Source organism: Vigna umbellata, chromosome 6 (assembly GCF_029865625.1).
Source record: "Vigna umbellata cultivar VRB3 chromosome 6, Vumbellata_1.0, whole genome shotgun sequence".
Classification (NCBI taxonomy): Eukaryota; Viridiplantae; Streptophyta; class Magnoliopsida; order Fabales; family Fabaceae; genus Vigna; species Vigna umbellata.
The window spans coordinates 5,437,636-5,461,025 of NC_142170.1; the positions used below are offsets into that span (position 1 = coordinate 5,437,636).

At 37.2% G+C, this 23,390-nt stretch overlaps 1 protein-coding gene and 1 non-coding gene across 2 annotated transcripts; one reads left to right on the forward strand and one right to left on the reverse strand.

Moving 5' to 3' along the window:
* The first annotated feature begins 4,445 nt into the window (after positions 1-4,445).
* On the forward strand, positions 4,446-9,881 carry LOC148196637 (uncharacterized). Its single transcript, XM_088092370.1, has 3 exons — positions 4,446-5,979; positions 6,026-6,886; positions 9,429-9,881. The coding sequence occupies exons 1-3, from the start codon at positions 4,462-4,464 to the stop codon at positions 9,879-9,881; spliced, it is 2,832 nt and encodes a 943-aa protein (XP_087948496.1). The 5' UTR covers positions 4,446-4,461.
* Positions 5,009-5,114, reverse strand: LOC148196638 (small nucleolar RNA R71). Its single transcript, XR_015780530.1, has one exon. It is a non-coding gene; the product is annotated as a small nucleolar RNA R71 (small nucleolar RNA).
* Positions 9,882-23,390: the final 13,509 nt, after the last annotated feature.

A 23,390-nucleotide genomic window follows, 5' to 3' on the forward strand; every position in this document is an offset into this window, starting at 1 on the left:
TACCCACTTATAGTCCTTGGGTCTAGTTTCTTCTCTTATAGATTATAAATTCTCACTTCAGACGGACATCCCTAAATGCGTATATGTCGCAAACTTGGTTTTCAACCTTTGAATAACTCAAACGGTGTCTTTAAGACGGCCTTGGTTGGGACTCGGTTTAATATATACACAACCGTCTTTAGTGCTTCAGTCCACAAGAATTGAGGAAGTTTTGAATTACTCCTCATACTTCTCACCATGTCCATTAAAGTTTCGTTCCTTCTTTCTGCCACACCATTCTGATATGGAGAACCAGGCATAGTGTATTGGCAACAATTCCATGTTCTTGAAGAAACTTCGCAAACGGACCAGGTGCTTGTCCATTCTCCGTGTATCTATCATAATACTCTCCACCTCTATCTGATCTCACAATCTTGATTTGCTTTCCGCATTGTAGCTCAACTTCAGCCTTAAAAATTTTAAAGGCATCCAAAGCTTCATCCTTAGAACGAAGTAAGTAGAGATACATATAACGTGAGTAGTCATCTATAAAGGTGATGAAGTATTTCAGACTACTTGCGTCGATATCCGGACAACAAATATTTGTATGAATAATTTCTAGTAAACTTGAACTCCTCTTAGCACCTCTTTTGGACTTGTTAGTTTGCTTACCCTTTATGCAATCCACGCAAGTCTCAAAATCAGTAAAACACAAAGTACTAAGTACTCCTTCATTTACTAATCGCTTAATTCTCTTAATGGAGATATGTCCTGATGGAAGCTTAGCCATGCTTAGAATGACCTGGACCTTGCAGACAAAGCTTCAAAAAATCCCAGAACAGTATTGGTGCAGCAGATTGAAATCAACAGTGTGAATGCAGCGGAAATTGAGTGAGATTGGTTGATGGTTGGTGTGTTTGAGTGGAATGAGTATGTGGGGGAACCTCACAGCTCAGAAGGCCTTCCTACAATGGAAGGAAGCTAGAGGAAAGGGAAGAGAAAGTAGAGAAAACAAATGACTCAAGAGCAATAGGGCTGGAAATTAAATTCAGCAGCAATTTACTAAGCTCAAAAGTCCTTTACATGGTGAAAGAGGTCTCTTATTTATAGGGAAATAAGAGCCTCAGATCTGAAATGAAATTCAAAATGAAATGACAATTAAATTGAAATAAATGGCTCCAATTTTGGTTTGGGCAGCAGCTCACACAGCTCATGTGAATTCTTGGGCAGCAAGTTTGAAAAAGGAAAGCGCCAAATTCTATTTTGGTGGTTTTGGCCAGCAGCACACATGTAAAACACCTTTGTTTGATAGCTTGGCCAGCAAGCTTTTCCCCCAAGTCTTTATATTGGCAGCTGCTTTTTATTAATCCTACAAAGCAAGGAAAAATGTGCTTTTAATTATGGGAAAAAGAATCAATGTAAATTACCTTCCATAAAAGCAAAATGGTAGGTGATCCTTCTTCCTCTTGAATCCTCTTTGCCATGGCTCTAGTAAGAGGTCCAATGTGCGTCTTAGATGGTCTTCCGTCAGACGCTCCCTCTTGAAATGGATGTGTCCTCAGATCTGATTCACCCTGTTGATCATTCCCTGTGAAAGGAATTAAATCGCAGATGTTAAAAGTATGACTGACACCATAACTTTCAGGGAGATCTAAGATGTATGCATTATCATTTATTCTTTTGACCACTTTGAATGGACCATCTCCTCTTGGACTAAGTTTGGATTTCCTTTGAGAGGGAAATCTTTCCTTTCTCAAATGAAGCCAAACTAGGTTTCCTTCTTCAAAAACTATTTTCTTTCTCCCTTTGTTGTTGTATTCTGCATATTTTTGAGTTTGTTTTTCAATTTGGATTTTTGACCTTCTCATGTAACTTCTTGATGAACTCTGCTTTAGAATTACCTTCTTTATGAAAAAAAGAAGATGATTCTGGAAGAGGTAGTAAATCAAGAGGTGTGATAGGGTTAAAGCCATAAACAACCTCAAAAGGAGAAAGATTAGTAGTTTTGTGGACTACTCTATTATAAGCAAATTCAATGTGAGTGATGAGTCGTTATTTCTTGAATTATATTTGGTTTATTGCACTTAAATAAACCAGGGAATTGTGTTTAATTGTTTGTTATTTCCCCGTTTTCCTAATTCTGCTTAATTTGGTTGGAAATTCGTAATTGTGCTAATTTGGGTTTTCTGAAGCTAATTATTTGATTTATTAATTACAGGAAAATTTTGGAAATACAATGTGGGACATTTGGAAGGTTGTCACTTAATTCAAGACTCTTCATAAAAGAAGTGTGCACAAGAAAGAGGACACTATGGTGATTTTACTCTTTGGGCCTTTGAGAAAGGGGTGCTTTAATTGAAAAAGAAGCTGCTGCACATTAAGGAGAGGAGTCAGCTTGCTTCAAAAAGAAAGTCCAGCTTGCACACGGTGAGCAGCAGCGGGTGGTGTCCATCAAAGAAGCAGCGTCCAGCACAGCAGTGGGGCCCTTGCGCACATGAAGCGTCCAACTGGCTTGGGAGAAAGCAGGCATTAATTTGGAGAAAAGCACACGGAAGGAGTCCAACAAGCTTGGAGGGGTGCACACGGAAATTAAAGTTCCAGCAGAGAAGAAAGTAGCAGGCCTGGTAGGTGCACACGTAGTGGAGGAGGGCTTTTAGCAAATTCTTTGGCTGCCACGTCCAGCTGGATTTTAGGGAGGTTGATCCAGCAAAGCATGTGGGCTGATTCATGTATCACGGCAGCTGGTCTAGAAAGAAGAGTGGCACTCAGCAGCAGCAACTCACGTGCGGACAACATGTCCAAGAGGTGTGTGCTTGGAGAGAATGGGAGGTGCACACGAAAGAAAGAGGTCTAGCACGTTGAGGGAGAGGGTGTCTCGGCCTAGTGTGGTCCAGCCGTCACCTTGAATGAGGGCATCTTCTTCCACTGAAAAAGAAGCACATTTCAAAAAAAAGAAAGGGGGGCTGGACGTGTGAGGAGCCAGTCGCCACCTCGGGGGAGATTTTTATTTTTGGTGTAGGGAATGTAAGGACGGGAGGAGTGTGTGTCTCGGCCTGGGCAGAAGAGAGTTGCCACCTTGCACACGGGAATCAGCTTTGGAGAAATGGATGTAGTGAGGATGCCTGGTGATAAGTGCAAAAAAGTAGTTAATTTTCATATGGAATTTGAGCACTTATGTTTTGAATTGAGTACATTTGTATCAATTTTCCCCAATCTAAGAAAGATGAAATGTAATCACATGTTTCTGAGTTATTGAGTAAAAGGAAATCATTTGATCCCTAGTTTGTATACATTTCAGGTAAACTAAGAGAGAAGAGCAAATTCTGCAATATTTCGCCCAAGCTAGAATGATTTCGCTTAAGCTAGAATTGTCCAGGAAGCCATTACCTTAAAAGTCATTCTCGCTTAAGCGAGAATATTTTAGCTTAAGCGAGAATGATTATCTTCTCCAAGAAGTTTCTTCTCGCTTAAGCGAGAATAATTTAGCTTAAGCGAGAATTCGGGCAGTTTATATACTTACGAAGCAGAAAGAAAGGGGAGAACGGGGAGCTACGGAGAAAGAGTACCCAAAGAGTTTTTCTTCCATTTTAGCTTTAGGACCTTCTTCTTCATCTCTTAGAATGTCAATGGCTACCATGAGTAGCTGATCTCTTCTCTTGGGATTGAATGTAATCGATTCGAACTCGGATGTAATCTGGTGATATTTATATATAGCATTTCTGTTTTTATTCAACATTGGTATTTTTGTTCTACTCTTAATGCTTGACTCTACCTGATCAATAGTTTCATGAATGTGGATTTTAGACTTGACTGGGAAGTATTTCTAAAACCCTGATTTGAGCAAGAATACTTGATATTCTGTGATGCTAGGGATAGATTTCAGTTTATCAATTGCTTATAACACTTGAATATAATGCTGGACAGTTTGTTGGATATGTGAGGAATCAATATTCAAGGAACTGATCTTATGAATTTTATATGCGAGGAATCGATATAAATGACTTTTGTGTGTTGCATCAATATTGGTAATTTCAGTTGCTATATGTTTGTATTCATCCAGATTGCAGACGAGTGAGATAGATGAATTCAATCCCAACTTCTCATATTAACCTTTGTTAAGTTATTTGTTGTTATTATTTTACTTTCACGCAACGCAGTTTTATTTATCAACATCCATCATGAATCAAATTGAACATCCTTGTATATATACTGTTTGAGATAACAATTTATCTATTTAATTGAAACTGTTCCTCGTGGGTTCGACACTCTTACTTAAAAAATCATTATACTACAGTTGACTATTGGTACGCTTGCCAAAAGTTTAACAAGTATTTTTGGCGCCGTTGCCGGGGAACGGTTTCTTTTGAATTTTAAAAAGTTATCTCATCCAGCTTTGTGAATATATTTTCTTTTTCTTCTTAATTAGATAGTTTATTTTATTTTTTTCATTTGTACTAATCCTTGCTTGAGCTGTTTTAATTTATGTTCTTAAGAGGTCAGGTTTCTAAAGATCAATTAGCATTTGACCCAGAGATAGAAAAAACCGCTCGAAGAAGTAGAGGCAAAAACAAGAAGAAGCAAGGAAAAACAAAGGAAAAATCTTCCAATACTTCCATCACACATCAGGAAACAGAAAACATGGCGGAAGAAGGACCAAATCCACCTAGAAGAACACTTGGAGACTATGCTATGCAACAAGGGCCACGATATTTTTCTAGCATAGTAATACCGCCCACCACCAAAACTTTGGAGATGAAGCCAGCTTTCCTTAGCCTAATCAGTTCTCATCAATTCACTGGAATGGATAATGAAGATCCATACATTCATCTTTCTACATTCTATGAACTGATAGGAACTATGGGATTTGAAGAAAGGGATCTTGATCATGTTTATATGCGTTTGTTTCCTTTTTCTCTGACAGGGAAAGCAAAGGAATGGCTTAAATCACATCCCAACCAGAGTCTGAACAAGTGGAGTGATGTAGAAGATAAATTCTTGAACAGATTCTTTCCACCTTCTCGTTATATTAAGGCAAAAGCTGAGATTTCTACTTTTAGGCAAGGACAAGATGAACCATTCTGTGAAGCTTGGGAACGATTTAATTCTTTGTTGAGGAGATGCCCCAATCATGGTTTTGAAGATATTGCTCAACTGAATATTTTCTGCAATGGTCTGAGGCCAGACACCAAAATGATATTAGATGCAGCGGCTGGAGGAACAATGATGTCTGTAGATGCAGAACAAGCAACAAGAATCATTGAGGCACTAGCATCTACAGACCATCAAGCCCAACATAACAGACAAACAGTTCAGCGGAAAGGAATTCTTGATCTCAGCACTACAGATGCAATTTTAGCTCAGAATAAAATTCTGACTCAGCAGATGGAAGCATTAACCAAACAGATGGCTAACTTACCTGAGCAGTTAAAAGTAGTACAATCTCCTCCTAGTCAACAACCCATGAGATGTAACTTTTGTGGAGGTGACCATCCCAATGGTCATTGTTCATATCAAAGTAGCCCACAAGAAGGAGAAGTTCAATATGTGAGTAATCAAGGAAGATCAGGGAATTTCTCTAACAACAATAACTTTTCACAGGGGTGGAGAAACAATCAAAGTCAGAATTTTGGATGGAAACAAGATGCTGGTCCTTCAAATAGACAACCTCCTTATCAGCATCAACAACAAAATCCTTCTGTGTATGAAAGAACAACCAAATTAGAGGATACTTTAGAAAAATTCATGCAAGCTTCTATGAATAATCAGAAAAATACAGAAGCTTCAATCAGGAATCTTGAAACACAGGTGGGACAGTTGGCTAAACAACTATCAGATCAACAAGCAGGTCATTTTTCAGCCAACACCCAAACTAATCCCAAGGAGCATTGTAAATCAATTACTACTAGGAGTGGAAAAATTGTGGGAAGAGGGATCGGAGACAATCTTGTTGTGGAGGAGGAAGTTTTGGAGGAAAAAGAAAATGAAAAGAAAAAAATGAGTGTGCGGAAGAGGAAGAGAAAAATAAAAGTGAGTATGGAAATAAAAGAAAAGAAAAGAAGAAATAAAAAGAAATGAGGAGAAAAAGAGGGAGAAAGGTGAGAAACAGGTGCCGCAGTTGAAGAACCTACCTTACCCTCCAAATTCGTCCAAAAGAGATAAGGAAAGGCAGTTTGCTAGGTTCATGGATATTTTCAAGCGACTGCAGATTAATATTCCATTTGTGGAAGCTATGGAGCAGATGCCAACTTATGCAAAATTCATGAAGGAGCTCCTGACAAAGAAAAGAAGATTTTCTGAAGAGACAGTAGAGCTTGAAGCAGGCTGCAGTGCTATAATCCAAAAATCATTACCCCAAAAATCCAAGGACCCTGGAAGTTTCACCATTCCAGTCACAATTGGGACATTGCCAGTAGGTAAAGCCTTACTTGATTTGGGTGCTAGTATAAATTTGATGCCTTTGTCCATGCTAAGAAGGATAGGAGATTTGGAAGTAAGGCCTACACGGATGACATTACAATTAGCTGACAGATCCCTCAAATATCCTTATGGAGTGGCAGAGGATGTCTTAGTTAAAGTTGATAAATTCATGTTCCCAGTTGACTTTGTGGTAATGGATATTGAGGAGGATGTTGAAGTTCCTCTGATTCTGGGAAGACCTTTTATGAAGACTGCTAAGGTCATTATTGATGTTGATGATGGCAAACTAAAGGTCAGAGTGCAGGATGATGAAGTCAACTTTAATGTTTTTGAAGCAATTCAGCATCCTAATGATAAACAACAATGTTTCAAAATGGATGTGGTAGATGAAATTTGTCTAGCAGCCAGGAAGCAATTGTCAAAAGCAAGTCCATTGGAGAAAGCTTTAATCGGTGCTTGTGATGAGTTGGAAGAAGAAGATGAGAAGAAAGTTAATGAATATTTGATACACTTGACTTCAACAGAAGCGCTTGCATTGAATGAAATACAATATGAAAAATTGCAGCAAGAAAAGAAAACTGAAAGTCAGAAGCTGGAATTGAAAGTGTTACCTCCCCATTTAAAATATGCTTTTCTTGCAGACGGAGGTAACAAACCAGTGGTGATTAGCAATGCCTTAACGATTTTTGAAGAAGAGAAGTTGATCTCAGTTCTCAAAGCCAATGAAGATGCCATAGGTTGGACCTTATCTGATTTGAAAGGGATTAGTCCATCCTATTGTATGCACAAAATTCACATGGAGCAAGATTTTAAGCCTGTAGCCCAACCCCAAAGGCGATTGAATCCAACCATGAAAGAGGTGGTCAAGAAAGAAGTGATGAAGCTACTTGACGCAGGTATGATCTATCCCATTTCTGACAGTGCCTGGGTCAGTCCGGTCCAGGTAGTTCCAAAAAAGGGAGGTATGACTGTGGTTTGCAATGATAAAAATGAATTAATCCCCACTAGAACCGTCACAGGCTGGAGAATGTGCATAGACTATAGGAAATTAAATCAAGCCACTAGGAAGGATCATTTTCCTTTACCTTTCATGGATCAAATGTTAGAAAGGTTGGCAGGACAAGCTTTTTATTGTTTTCTTGATGGATATTCCGGTTACAATCAGATAGCTGTAGATCCAGAAGATCAGGAAAAAACTGCTTTTACTTGTCCTTTTGGTGTGTTTGCTTACAGGAAAATGCCATTCGGATTATGTAACGCACCAGCAACCTTTCAACGGTGCATGCTTGCAATTTTCTCTGACTTGATAGAGAAAAATATAGAAGTTTTTATGGATGACTTTTCCGTATTCGGTGCTTCATTTGATCAATGTTTGGAGAATTTGAATACTGTATTGAAACGATGTGTTGATACCAATTTGGTATTGAATTGGGAAAAGTGTCATTTCATGGTCACTGAAGGTGTGGTGTTGGGTCACAAAATCTCTGCCAAGGGAATTGAAGTGGATAGGGCCAAAGTGGAGATCATAGAAAAACTTCCCCCACCAACCAATGTGAAGGGTATTAGGAGTTTTCTAGGCCATGCTGGCTTTTACAGGAGATTCATCAAGGATTTCTCCAGAGTTGCCAAACCACTTAGCAATCTACTCAATAAGGATACACCTTTTAAATTTGATGTTGAATGCTTGCATGCGTTTGAATTGTTAAAACAAAAGTTAGTTTCAGCTCCTGTGATAATTGCTCCTGATTGGAATTTAGGCTTTGAATTAATGTGTGATGCTAGTGACTATGCCATAGGAGCTGTTTTGGGACAGAGAAAATCAAAAATTTTTCATGCTATACACTATGCTAGCAAAGTCCTTAATGAAGCTCAAATCAATTATGCCACAACTGAAAAGGAATTGTTAGCTATTGTATATGCATTGGAAAAATTTAGAGCATATTTGATTGGTTCATTCATTACAATATATACTGATCATGCTGCAATTAAGTACTTGTTAACCAAATCTGATTCAAAGCCAAGACTGATTAGATGGATTTTATTGTTGCAAGAATTTGATTTGGTAATTAAGGACAAAAAGGGAAAAGAAAATTTTGTAGCTGATCATCTTTCCAGATTGGTAAATCATGAGGTGACCAATACTCAATCAGAAGTGCAGGAGGAATTTCCTGATGAAAAACTGATGATGGTGCAGGAAAGGCCATGGTTTGCTGACATGGCCAATTTCAAAGCTGCAGGAGTCATACCTGAAGATTTTAATTGGCACCAGAAGAAGAAATTCTTAAGAGATGCACAACAATATGTGGGATGATCCTCATTTATTCAAAATTGGAGCTGATCAACTGTTAAGAAGGTGTGTATCCAATGAAGAAGCTAAAAACATTTTGTGGCATTGTCACAGTTCCCCATATGGTGGACATTTTAATGGCGAGAGGACAGCTGCAAAAATCCTCCAATCTGGTTTTTATTGGCCAACCTTGTTCAAGGATGCATACAAATATGTTCAGCAGTGCAATAGTTGTCAAAGAACAGGTGGAATCTCAAAAAGACATGAAATGCCTCTGAATATTATTTTGGAAGTAGAAGCTTTTGATTGTTGGGGAATTGATTTTGTAGGACCACTTCCATCTTCTTTCTCCAATGAATATATTTTGGTTGCAGTTGATTATGTGACAAAATGGGTTGAAGCAGTGGCAACTTCTAAGGCTGATGCCAAAACAGTGATCAAATTTCTCAAAAGAAATATATTTTGTAGGTTTGGCACCCCAAGAGTGTTGATAAGTGATGGAGGTTCACACTTTTGCAATGATCAACTTCAGAAATGTTTGGAGCATTATGGAGTTCGACATAAAATTGCATCACCTTATCATCCACAGACCAATGGACAAGCAGAGGTGTCAAACAGGGAAATCAAGCGTATCCTAGAGAAAACAGTGACATCTTCCAGGAAGGATTGGTCAATGAAGTTGGATGACGCACTATGGGCGTATAGAACTGCTTATAAGTCCCCTACTGGTTTATCCCCATTTCAGTTGGTATATGGGAAGTCATGTCACTTACCAGTTGAGTTGGAACATAAGGCATTTTGGGCACTGAAATTTCTAAATTTTGACTCAAAGGCAGCAGGAGAGAAAAGAAGATTACAACTGCAGGAATTGGAAGAAATGAGACACAATGCTTATGAATCCTCTAAGCTCTACAAGGAAAGGATGAAGGCTTATCATGACAAGAAAATTTTCAAGAGAGAATTTTATCCAGGCCAATCAGTGTTACTGTTCAATTCCAGGTTAAGGTTATTTCCTGGAAAACTCAAATCAAAATGGTCAGGACCATTTCTTGTCAAGGTTGTCAAACCTTATGGAGCTATTGAGTTAGAGGATCCAGAATCTAAAAGAAGTTGGGTTGTGAATGGACAAAGATTGAAGCCCTACTTTGGTGGTGAGGTTGACAAACTTGCCACAATCATCCAATTGGACGAACCATAATGATACAGGCGTCAGGCTCGTGACGTTAAACAAGCGCTTCTTGGGAGGCAACCCATTGTTTAATTATGTCTTCGCATTTTAAATTCATCTTGTTAGTTGTGTTGTGTATATATTGTGTTTGCATGAAAAGGGTAAGTTTTAACATTTAAATGTCTCAATAGGGCAACCCATGCATGCTAGTGTTGTTTTTTTTTTGTGACCAAAATGTTTGTGTCATGCATGAGAATAAGTTCTGGTGCCAAAGTTGAGTTCATTGAATGTTAAAAATTACCTTGTTTTTGCCAAATTGTGAAAGTTGCACTTAAAAGTTTGATTTTGCATTTGATGATGTAAAACTTCTAGGGATGGAAGATAATTGGTTGAGGAATAGATTGAATTGTGTCTCTGGAATAATTGGATTGAGTTCATCTTGATTGAGGGGAGTACAAGTTGAAAATTTTTCAAAAGGAAAAATACTGCACTATTTTCGCTTAAGCTAAACATTTCTCGCCTGGGCTAAATATGCAGAAAACTGAAGAACAAGTTTTGCTGATATTTTAGCTTAAGCTAAAATTTTTCGCTTAAGCTAAAAATGTCCTGCAACTTAAGTTGAGCACTGGAGCTTTCTCGCGTGAGCGAAATCTGCTTCGTCTGGGCTAGAATTCGGCTAACACTTGGGGTGCTCACTGGAACCATCTCGCTTAAGCTAAAAGTCAGCCGCCTAGGCGAAAATGAAAAATCAAGTTCCAGTACTCACTGGAACATTTTCGCTTGAGCTAAATCAAGTCGCCTGGGCGAGAATTCGGCTATAACTTAGAATGCCCTCTGGAACAATTTCGCTTGTGCGAAACCATACTCGCCTAAGCGAAAGCGCCCTGCAAATAAGGATGGGCCACTGGAGTTTCTTTTCGCTTTGGCGAAACTTGGCTCGCCTGGGCGAGATCTTTTAAAAACTGAACCTGTCGTTTTAGCTTAAGCAAAAAAATTTTAGCTTAAGCGAGAACACGTAACCTTTTGTTAAAACTCAGCAAAAGGAAGAGTTGTTCATCACTTTCTTCTTTTCACAACCGTGCTTTCTCTCCTAAAGATTTAGGGCCCGAGTTCTTGATCCAGTAGCACACATTTCACTCACCAATCTCTTCCTCCCTTTGCTAATCTCCCTTGAAGGTAAGCTCTACTTCCTCATCTCCCATTTTCACCGAACAAATTTGGGGTTTTTGCTCTTTATGTTTTTGTGGAACCCTAGGTTACTACCCATGCGGGTTGTTGTTGTCCATGAACTATTGTGAGTGTTTAAATGTGAGTTGTTGGTATAACTGAACAATGTAGGTTGTTTGTGCACAAATTAATTCATGCAAAATTGATTTTGAAGATGCACATGAACTGTTTGATGAAATGCTTAACTTAGTTGACGAAATGCACACAAATTGATGTTGTACATGTCATGACTTGGATATTTAGAAATGGCTACTTCAATATCAACAACTAACTTGGGATACATGTAGTGGGTTATTTTGATCTTTGCAGGACAATGGCTAGAACAAAGACAACTGCTAGACCTCCCCCTACTAGATCCACAAAGGAAAGAGGAGAAGAACCAGTCCCTCTCCTGAAAGACCAATCAGAAATTTGTTCAGAGATCCTAAAAGACAGGAGAGGTATGAAGAGATAAAACATTGGTACTTCATCACAGAGAGAAAAGTGGCTTTGCTTCCAGAGGAATATGATCCCTTCTTAAATGGCCTTTTGAGAAGAAATTGGATGAGATTAGCTGATCCTTTGCCTAAGTTTGATCCTGAAATTGTCAGAGAATTTTATGCGAATGCTTATCCTTTAGATGGTCTGGGAGACAAGCGGTCAAAGGTTAGAGGTCGATGGGTTACTTATGACCGAGCCTCAATTAGTGAATTCCTGGGCCATCCGTTGCCACTAGCAGAAGGTCAATTGTGTGATTATACAAGAAGGAGAAGAAGTCAAGAAGCTTTTGATGAAGAAGAAGTTGCCAACTTGATTTGCATTTCTAACAGGTCCTATCGGCTTGGATCCTCTGGCGATCCTCGCAGAATACTTCGAACAGATATGAAGACTTTGGCTCAAGTTTGGATGACTTTCTTACTCTCAAATATTGTACCCATTGGCCATGTGTCTGACTTGAATGTGCCAAGATGCCATCTTCTTTTTTATATAATGAGAGAGGATTTCACTGTGGATGTGGCCACCATTATCTCTGAGGAAATCCATAAATTTGTGCGGTATGAAGTCAACAAAAACAATGAGAAGAGCAAAGGTGCTTTAGGATTTCCAGCTTTAATCACAGCTCTTTGCCAAGCACAAGGGGTGGAGGTAGACTTAAGTGTTAAGATAAGACCTACCATTACCAAGAGATTTATTGAGAAATTTTGTACCAACCCCGCAGAAATTGTGCAACAGTTGGAACAACCTGCAGCTGCAGAACAAACACCATGTCCTGAACAACAACCTCAACTCAACATACATGATGACTTACTTGAGCAAATGAGGTATTTAAGGTTGCAAATGGAGCACACTTGCCAGCAGAATATTTCCATTCATAGAGGACAACTCCACCTTCATGAGTACCTCTATAACAATGTTCGAGGACCATATCCAGGCATGACTCCACCAGAATTCTTAGCATACTTGCAGTGGCCTGGGGACAGTCCAATTTTTTCAGGGGGAGGCAGACCAACTGGGCCTAGCAGCACTTTTGCAGCTGGATTCACACCAGGTGAGGGGCCATCAGGAGTTGCAGGTAGAGATGACCTTGCTGTGGGGGAAGAGGAAGTCAGAGTGGACCTTCAAGAGGAGGAGTTTCAAACTGATTTTGATAGAGTTATGAGGGGAGATTGACACACAGAACTATTCCAACCTCCAGAACTCAATGAAATACGGTTGTTTTGTTTCACTGCAGAACTTTTATTTTAGTAATATTATGCTTTAGTTGTTTTGGTTAGAATGTACAGTTTCACTTACCTTTTGCTTACTTTACTTTTGCTTAATATTGCACAGAACACATACACAGCTAAAATGAATTTTTTGGGAATTATAAGAAAATCTTTCTTGAGGAAATTGGTTAAAGAGAAATCAAGTTTCAAAAAGTGTCCTGAAAAAAAAAAAAAAAAAAATTTGGTTGAATCCATAGTTAAATGGGATTAGGATATAAGTGCTGGATAAGTGGTTAAGATAATCAATTGTAACAACAAGTGGTATACCAAGGAAAGAAACCAAACACAAAACCCAGTGACTGTGTGAATCCTTAAACAGTTTGAGAGTTTCCACTGTTTGTTGTCAAGTTGATATTGCTTGAGTTTTCATTTGGATAACATCACACCTGAAGCATGGAAATGATCAAGGCAGTTTTGTTGAATGTAAATAACTCAGTGCCAAACATCCAACCTAGGAATAATTATCCTTTTGTGACAGCCCATTTGAGCCTAATTGTTTTGAATTATACACCTTAACCTTAACTTTAATTAATATTCCCTCCCTTTGCACACTTTAGGGATAGAGAGCATAGGTGCATTTTATTCAACTTTAAAATGGGAATTGGTTGGTGGAATTGTACTTAGAAAAGAAAGGGGCTGAGAAATTTGTACTATAATTCACTCCTTTATAGAAATATATATATATATATATATATATATATATATATATATATATATATATATATTCAAAAAAAAAAAAAAAAACAAAAACAAAAACAAAAACAAAAACAAAAAAAAAAAAAAAAGGAGTGAATAATGAATGAAAAAGAAACATTGGGTTTTGAATTATGAGATGGGATGAATTGAGAGTAGAATTGGAAGTGAGTTTAAAGTGTAGTTATGCTCTCTTTTCTAAAGTTGTGCTTTTGTTATCTTGAAAAACCATAATTCTTGGAAACCCAGCCTCATTACAACCCTTGAAAGACCTTGAGATTCATGCTGATTGTGTGTGTGGTTTGATTGAAAATGACTGGCAATTTTAACTTGTTCAATTTCAGTGGAAAATGAGAGAAACACATCCTTGTAAGATTTAAGAGAGAATTTCCTTGGTTAGAAACAATGGCTCTTACAATTGATTGTCTTGAAAAATTTATTGCACTTTTATCCTGCTTTTATTTGCTAATTGGATTCACCATTTTGAATCTGTAGTTTGGAATGCAGAAGTTGTTTTGTAAGGACAATGAAATCGATTTCTCAAATAACCAATTTCAAAGTTTGAGTTTTGAAAAGCTGTTGGGATTTTATTACTTTGCTTGAGGACAAGCAAGATGCTAGGTTGGGGGGAGTTGATAAGTGCAAAAAAGTAGTTAATTTTCATATGGAATTTGAGCACTTATGTTTTGAATTGAGTACATTTGTATCAATTTTCCCCAATCTAAGAAAGATGAAATGTAATCACATGTTTCTGAGTTATTGAGTAAAAGGAAATCATTTGATCCCTAGTTTGTATACATTTCAGGTAAACTAAGAGAGAAGAGCAAATTCTGCAATATTTCGCCCAAGCTAGAATGATTTCGCTTAAGCTAGAATTGTCCAGGAAGCCATTACCTTAAAAGTCATTCTCGCTTAAGCGAGAATATTTTAGCTTAAGCGAGAATGATTATCTTCTCCAAGAAGTTTCTTCTCGCTTAAGCGAGAATAATTTAGCTTAAGCGAGAATTCGGGCAGTTTATATACTTACGAAGCAGAAAGAAAGGGGAGAACGGGGAGCTACGGAGAAAGAGTACCCAAAGAGTTTTTCTTCCATTTTAGCTTTAGGACCTTCTTCTTCATCTCTTAGAATGTCAATGGCTACCATGAGTAGCTGATCTCTTCTCTTGGGATTGAATGTAATCGATTCGAACTCGGATGTAATCTGGTGATATTTATATATAGCATTTCTGTTTTTATTCAACATTGGTATTTTTGTTCTACTCTTAATGCTTGACTCTACCTGATCAATAGTTTCATGAATGTGGATTTTAGACTTGACTGGGAAGTATTTCTAAAACCCTGATTTGAGAAAGAATACTTGATATTCTGTGATGCTAGGGATAGATTTCAGTTTATCAATTGCTTATAACACTTGAATATAATGCTGGACAGTTTGTTGGATATGTGAGGAATCAATATTCAAGGAACTGATCTTATGAATTTTATATGCGAGGAATCGATATAAATGACTTTTGTGTGTTGCATCAATATTGGTAATTTCAGTTGCTATATGTTTGTATTCATCCAGATTGCAGACGAGTGAGATAGATGAATTCAATCCCAACTTCTCATATTAACCTTTGTTAAGTTATTTGTTGTTATTATTTTACTTTCACGCAACGCAGTTTTATTTATCAACATCCATCATGAATCAAATTGAACATCCTTGTATATATACTGTTTGAGATAACAATTTATCTATTTAATTGAAACTGTTCCTCGTGGGTTCGACACTCTTACTTAAAAAATCATTATACTACAGTTGACTATTGGTACGCTTGCCAAAAGTTTAACACCTGGAGCCACGAGACATGGGGATTTTCATTTTTCCATTTTGGACGGAGAGAGAGCACACGGTCTAGCAGGTGCTGTCACGACATGGTAGAATCACGTTGATAAGTGTGGTGTGTCACGGCTTGCTTGTAAACAGAGGCAGCACGTTGTGAGCAGTAGTGGTGCTACGTTATTGGGGAGTGCAGCTGCTACTCCTTAGTCATTTTATTTTATTTTCTTTCATTTAGGAAAAGAAAATGCTGATTCAATTTAGGAGAAGGTGCACACGGTCTGTTCCAGATTTCCTGATTTTCTTTCTTCTTCATGTTTGAACCAGATTTTTATTTTTATATTCTATAAATTAGAGTGTTATTTTGCTGTGAGAAGTTTGCATGCTGGCAGCCTTTATCACTTTCATTGGTTATGGAAGGAAGGTTGATTTGTTCTTGAGAAGTGCAGCACATGTTTTCTTTTTATTAATGCCTGCAACATTTTAAATTAATTTCAATTTCAATATTACATTCACGGCTCATGCATTTTCTAATTTGTAAATTTAATTCCAACTGCACATTTTTTTTTTCTCAATTAGATTAGTTAAAATCTATTGCATTCTAATTGATTCACGTGATGGGGAATTGAAGTCTCGTTTTCGCTGCTTGTGGTTTATACATTTAATTGGTTTATGCATTTATTGCTTCCAAGGCTAACGTAGACCATTCGGTCTCATGGGCTAGCTCTTTTATCACCGTCGGAAGGTGTTTAGTTACTAGTTTGTTCGGTTTATTTCATTTTATTAACTCATTCATTTTTCAAGTTCAATTTAATTAGTTGGCTGGTATGCATGGTTTAGGATTGTTCGGTTTACTATTTTCATTTACTTTAATGCTTTTCAATTATGTTCGGTTGTGTTTAATTTTTATTTATTTTTAGTTCAATTGCGTTCACAACACTTCCAAAACCCCCACTATGTGTTGATCTGAGACTGAACCCAATTTGGTCATTGAGAGACGACCTAGGAGTCACTGCCTAGTCTATACTGCATTCTTTTATGCACAACTTTTATGAGAGGTGCGACCCTCTCATCAGTGAGGTAGATGTTCATCCCAAGATTTGTTATTACCTCTTAATATTACCCTTAATAGTGTTATTTACTACTTCAGTTTGCCCATCAGTTTGTGGGTGACATGTAGTAGAAAATAGAAGTTTAGTTCCAAGCTTTTCCCATAAAGTTTTCCAAAAATGGCTTAGAAACTTCACATCTCTATCAGACACTATAGTTTTGGGTAAGCCATGCAATCTCACTATTTCTTTAAAGAAGAGTCTAGAGATATAGCTAGCATCATCTACTTTGTGGCAAGGTATAAAATGAGCCATTTTACTAAAACGATCTACTACCACAAATATAGAATCATACCCCCTTTGTGTTCTTGGCAATCCTAAGACAAAGTCCATGCTAAGGTCTTCCCAAGGGGTATTAGCTATAGGAAGAGGTATATAGAGTCCATGAGGCATAATTTTGGACTTAGCTTGTAAACAAGCTATACATTTAGAACAATGCCTTTGAACATCTATTCTCATGTGTGGCCAATAAAATTTACTTTTCAAAATATTTAGAGTTTTATCAACTCCATGATGACCCATGAGACCTCCTCCATGACTTTCTTTGATAAGAAGTTTTCTAATGGATCCTTGGGGTATACAAAGTTTTCCTTTATTAAAAAGATACCCCTCAGAAAGATAGAATCCATCAAAAGGCTTCTTAAGACATGATGAATAAGTAGATGCAAATGTTTCATCATTTTCATATAAATCTTTTATGTCATCAAATCCTAATATTTGAGATCCTAGGGTTATTAACAATGCATGTCTTCTAGATAAAGCATCCACAACAACATTAATACTCCCCTTTTTGTGTTTGATGACATACGGAAATTCCTCAAGATATTCCACCCACTTTGCATGCCTTTTGTTTAGCTTTGGTTGCCCTTTAATATACTTGAGAGATTCATGATCAGTATGTATTATGAATTCTCTAGTTACCAAGTAATGCTCCCAAGTTTTTAAAGCTCTAATGAGGGCATACAATTCTTTGTCATAGGTAGGATAGTTCAAAGTTGCTCCTCTAAGTTTTTCACTAAAATAAGCTATGGGGTGTCCTCCTTGTACTAGAATAGCTCCTATACCTACCCCAGATGCATCACATTCTAGTTCAAAGGCTTTGGAAAAATCAGGCAAAACTAAAATATGTGCATGTGTTAACTTGTGCTTCAAAGTCTCAAAAGACAACTCTTGCTTATCACCCCAAAGAAAAGGTTTGTCTTTCTTGACTAGCTCATTTAAAGGAGCGGCTATGGTGAAGAAGTCTTTCACAAATCTTCTATAAAAACTTGCTAATCCATGAAAACTTCTCACCTCTCCTACATTTTTGGGAGTTGGCCATTCTTGTATAGCCTTGATCTTCTCTGGATCAACATGTACACCTTCTTTTCCAACTTTGAATCCCAGGAAAATCACACTTTCTTGACAAAAAGTACATTTGTCAAAGTTGGCAAAGAGATGATATTCTCTAAGAAGAGGCAAGACTTTTCTGACATGGTTAAGATGTTCTTGAAGGCTTTGACTATAGATTAAGATATCATCAAAGTAGACCACTACAAACCTCCCTATGCATTCTCTAAGAACATGGTTCATTAACCTCATGAATGTACTTGGAGCATTGGTCAAGCCAAAGGGCATGACTAACCATTCATACAAACCAAACTTGGTCTTAAAAGCAGTTTTCCATTCATCTCCCTCTTGAATTCTTATTTGATGATATCCGCTTTCGAGATCAATTTTGGTAAAAATGTTTGCTCCATGTAATTCATCCAACATGTCATCTAATCTAGGAATGGGGTGCCTATATTTGACAGTTATATTGTTGATGGCCCTACAATCTGTACACATCCTCCAAGATCCATCCTTCTTAGGAACAAATAACACAGGCACAGCACAAGGACTTAAACTCTTTTGGATCCACCCTTTATTCAACAATTCATTGACTTGTTTCTCTATTTCTTTTGTTTCTATGGGATTGGTCCTATAGGCTGGCCTATTAGGAAGGCTGGCCCCAGGTACTAAATTTATTTGATGTTCTATTCCTCTCAAAGGTGGTAATCCACTTGGTACCTGATAACAGTTGAAAAACTGTTATTTTCATGCTTAAAATTGACACAAAAAGCAACCTTTACACTTAGAAACTTGCTTGAAATCATGCTTTTATCCATATTTTCAGAAATAAGAGAGCTGGACAGGTTTATGCTTGATTTCAGTGTTTTTGTGCAGGTTTTAAGGTGAATTTAGTGAAAGAAGTGAAGAAGGAGAGAGATGGAATCAGAAAAGTCAACCAGAAACCAGAAAAGTCAACCAGTCAACCAGAAAAGTCAACCAATCAACCAAAAAGTCAACCAGTCAACCAGAATACGGAAAAAGTCAACCATACGAGTTTTGGGCTAGTTTTCTGCGATTTTTATGATCTGTTTGGGCTTGGACCCGTTTTCTATTATTTTTATGTCCTATTTAAAGACCTAGATGTCTTAGGGTTTGGTATCTTTGGCAGAAACAAAGCAAACACTCTCTCTTCCACCCCTTTGAAGGAGGATCTTGGATGCTCAGGCTACCTCTTCACCTTTCTAGGGTTTTATCTTTTATTCTTTCATTATTGTTCATCTAGGTTCACCATGAATATGGCGAACTAAACCTTGTATGTTTGTTGGGGAATCAATGTAATCTTTTGAAGCTCTCATATATGGAATTTGTGCTTGCATCTTAATCTAAGATTTATGCTTTCCTTCATCATTAGTTAGGGTTTTTCCTCTTTGCCTAATGCTTGCTTTGTTTAACTCATTCAATGCATGATTATTGATTTTGTCGATACGGGAACGTACGGGGAAGTCTAGATCCGGGGAATTACTCCCAATATTATATTGGTTGTCGTTAAGCTCCTGTGCTAAGAGAACTAATTATTAGGAATGCTAGGAATCGTATGAACTCGTAATTAGGGATAGGCCTTCTTGACAAGGTAATTTAGAGAGTGGCATTAACAATGATGATTTGAATGTTGAATTCCTAAAATATATGAGAGTGGATAAGATGAAATTGACCCCCAACAACATATTCATATATATATTTCATTGAAAGTGCTTGTCTTTTGCTTTTGCCATTGATCAAAATCTCATGCATACATGTTTATTTTCTGTTTTGCATATTAAACTTCAAATATTTCGTTCTTAAGTCTTAGCTAATCAACGAACCACACAACTAAACTAGGCCGTGAGTCCTTTGGGAGAACGATACTTGGTCTTACCGAGTTTATTACTTGAAACGATTCGGTCATACTTGCCGATTGTTCAACAAGTTTGTGACATCATATTTTGGTGATCATAAATTTGTCCATCAGTACCTCTTTAGGAAATACATCATCAAATTCTTTTAAAAGTTTTTGCAACCCCTTTGGTAGAGAACCAAGTTCATGATTTATTGAAACAAGTGCCTCTTTGCAATAGAGAAGAAAATGAGGTTGTCCAAGAAAAAGATTTTTAGAAATGTTCAAAGTTTGAGGTTGGACAACTTCTTTATTTGAGGCATGGTTTAGGGTTTTCTCCTTTCCTTCTTTCCTACATTTCTTTTCTCCATCGAACTTCTTTTTAAGAATTATTTGATCCTCTCTTACTTGTGAAGGTGTAAGAGGACACAAGATAATTTTCTTTCCCTTGTGTTCAATGGTGATTTTATTGGTGACTCCATCATGTAAAGCTTGCTTATCATATTGCCAAGGTCTTCCAAGTAATATGTGCCCAGCTTCCATTGGTACTATATCACAAACAATTTGATCTTCATATTTGCCAATGGAAATGGGTACTCTTACTTGTTCTTTAACTACTATTCCATCATCCTCTTTGATCCATTGAAGTTTGTAAGGTTTAGGATGAGGAGTAATGGTTAAGCCAAGCTTCTCTACCATTCTAGAACTACAACAGTTCAACAAGAACCACTATCCACAATCATTTAACATGTCTTTTCCAAAACTTTGCATCTTGTGTAAAATAGGTTCTCTCTTTGTGACTGTTCTAATTCTACATGTTTACTTTCCAGGAGTCTCCTTACCATAAGTAAGTCACCATCACAAGGTAAAGCTTCTTCTTCTTCAGAAGTGGATGTTTCAGACTCACTATATGGAGAACCCTCACTTTCACTCTCATGCTCAAGGATGTAAGTTGACCTTCTATTGCGGCACTCAGATGCATGGTGCCCTTTTTCCCCACATCTAAAGCACTTAGTCTCCTTACTCTTATGATCTCTTGAAGGTTCTTTGACTTTTTCTTTTCCTCTCTCTCTCTAACTTCTTCATATCTTGGCTTGGTTAGACTACCCTCCCTCTTATACTCTTTCTTATGGTTAGAACTATGAGGGTAATCTTTCTTGGTGAAGCTTTTCCTCTTGAGTTGTTGCTCTACCCTCACACAAAGTTGGACTAACTCATTGAGATCATTGTAGGGTATAAGTTCAACCCTATCTCTTATGTCATAGTTGAGTCCACTTTGAAACCTAGCAATTGTTATCCTAGGTTCTTCTCTTATCCCAGCTCTCAACATGAGTAACTCCATTTTCTATCTATATTCCTCAACACTCATGTTCCTTTGTTGGAGTTTGTGGAGCTTATCCATTAATTCCCTATCATAATAGGTTGGTACATGCCTTCTTCTCAAGGTAGTTCTCAACTCATTCCAATATCTGATGGGAGGTAAGTGTCTTAGCCTATAATCCTTGACCAAGGCTATCCACCAAATTAAGGCATAGCCTTGAAAGCTTAGAGAAGCCATGGTGACTCTCCTTTCATCATCTATTTGGTGGCACTCAAACAATTGCTCAACTTTCATTTCCCACTCTAGATATTCTTCCACATTATCCTTTCCATGAAAAGAAGGTAGATCAATTTTGGGCTCTCTTGGATGGTGTTCTCTCACTCTATGATGTCTTCTAGGAGGCATTTGGTAGTGGTCATCATTGTGATGACTACTATATTGCTCAAGCTCACTAGGAGAAGATGATGATTCTTCTCTCCTCCTATGGGAAGATCTCTCTTTTCTTTTGTCTTGATTATTCAAAAGTTGACTAATCATGTCTTTGAGCTCACTAATCTCTTTATCCCTTTGTTCAAATTTTTGTTGAAATTCCTCCCTTAAAGAACTCTCACTATTGGGTTTGATGCTACCTTGCACACTTGATTGACTCATTCTTGTCAAATGAAAAAGGTTTTTACAAGGTTTTCAAAATATTTGACAAGTAATGAATGAAAAAAATTTTCACAATTTTTCTTTGTTTTTGGTAAAAAATTTCTAAAGAGATTCTAAAGGTGAAAGATGTTTCTAAGTAGCCCCCAGGAAGAAGAGGTGAGTCACTAATGGACAAGCTTAAAAACCAAGTTCTTCCTTAGCCAGAGTTTTCTTAGAGTTATCTTTTACCTAAGTTTCTAATTAGAAATTCTTCAAATTATTTTCAAATGTTATGAAATGAACCTATAACCAAAGAAAGGTTGTCTAAATGATATGCAATCCTATATATCACGGAGGCAAAAAAAATTTAAGCAACAAAGTAATGAAAACAATAAAGATGCAAGAATGTAAATGCTAGACGGCCCTAAGTGAAAGTGCAAGTGACACTTGGAGCCCCTTGACACACTTCCACACTAAAGAAATCGAAATTGGACTATTACAATGTTCAATTGTGAACTTGGAATTGCTTCAAGAGCATTTTCCCAAGTCACTTAACTCAAAACAGCAAAAGTAAACTGAAATACACTTTTCAAACAGCAAATTCCGTGATATAGACTTGAAATGAGGCCAAAAATTTAATGAAAACTTTGTCTTCTTGTTGCTGCATAAAGCTAATTGAATTGGAGATGCAAGTTGCTGCTGAAACAGAATTTACAGCTTGCTGTACAGTGATGTTTAGCTGTTGTTGAGTCTTCCTTCTTGCTCCACTTTCAATGCTCAAACCACTTCCTAGGAGGCTACCAAAGTAGAAGAAGGATTCTGGTGCTGGATGCCCCAATCAGCTTGCACATACACTCCAAAACTCAGCAAAATCACACCAATCAGTTTAAAAATCTGCACCAAACTATGATGCTATTTGCACCAGACTATGCTGCTGTTTTGAAACTTAGGATGCCAAAAAAATAGACACAGCAATTTGGAACAGCACACCAATGAAATGTACACAAAAGGAACTTATCAAAGGCACTAGAATGGATGAATAAAGCAAGAAAAACACAAGCACAGTTCAGAAATTCTTCCAATACAAATTATTTGATAATTTTCAAAAGTGTTTGATAAAATGCCTCACTGAGTTTCAGCTTTGTTTTTCAAGACTTGTAATCTGGATTGGTTGGTTCTAACAGCTTTTTAACACTTGATTCTTCTTCTTTTGATCATGTATTTTCATTTTTAAACATTGAACCAGCTTTTTCACAATCCAGCAATGTAATTTAAACCAGAATTACCAAAACAGTTGCTGGAAAAAAATCAAAATCTGCACAAAAAAATATGAACTAAAATGGTGGTTTTGGAACCCAAAATGAGTAGCAGTGTTTCAGCAGCTTGGATGAATGTTCAAACAACTTTTAGTCATGATATTAAACATGTTTAAACTCTTAAACAGCTGAATTAACGCTTACTACTCAAATTCACTGGTCCACTTCCAATTTTAACTCAAAATTGATGGTTTAAGTATCCAATATGCATATAACTTCAATTTTGACCAAATGAACAATATTAGCAACTTTTAATCATCCATTTAGACTTGCTCAAGCTTTCCAAAAGCACAGAAACAGCAGGATTCGAAAATCACCCTTGCTATGGCCAAATTATGCAGCAAAAACCATCAATTAACCAACCACTTTTAGTTTTTCATGGATTCAAAAACTGGACAGCAAAAGAAATGACTCTAAGAAGTGTAAAAACACAGATCTAAGCTAGATTTGATGTGCTTAGCATGACCAAACTCAGATTAGACAATTTAAAGA

Coding starts and splice junctions, on each gene's coding strand:
- LOC148196637 (XM_088092370.1), top strand. CDS start 4,462: ATGTTCTTAAGAGGTCAGGTTTCTAAAGATCAATTAGCATTTGACCCA. Junction 5,980..6,025: donor ATGAAAAGAAAAAAATGAGT/GTGCGGAAGAGG, acceptor TGGAAATAAAAG/AAAAGAAAAGAAGAAATAAA. Junction 6,887..9,428: donor AAGAAGAAGATGAGAAGAAA/GTTAATGAATAT, acceptor TCCCCATTTCAG/TTGGTATATGGGAAGTCATG.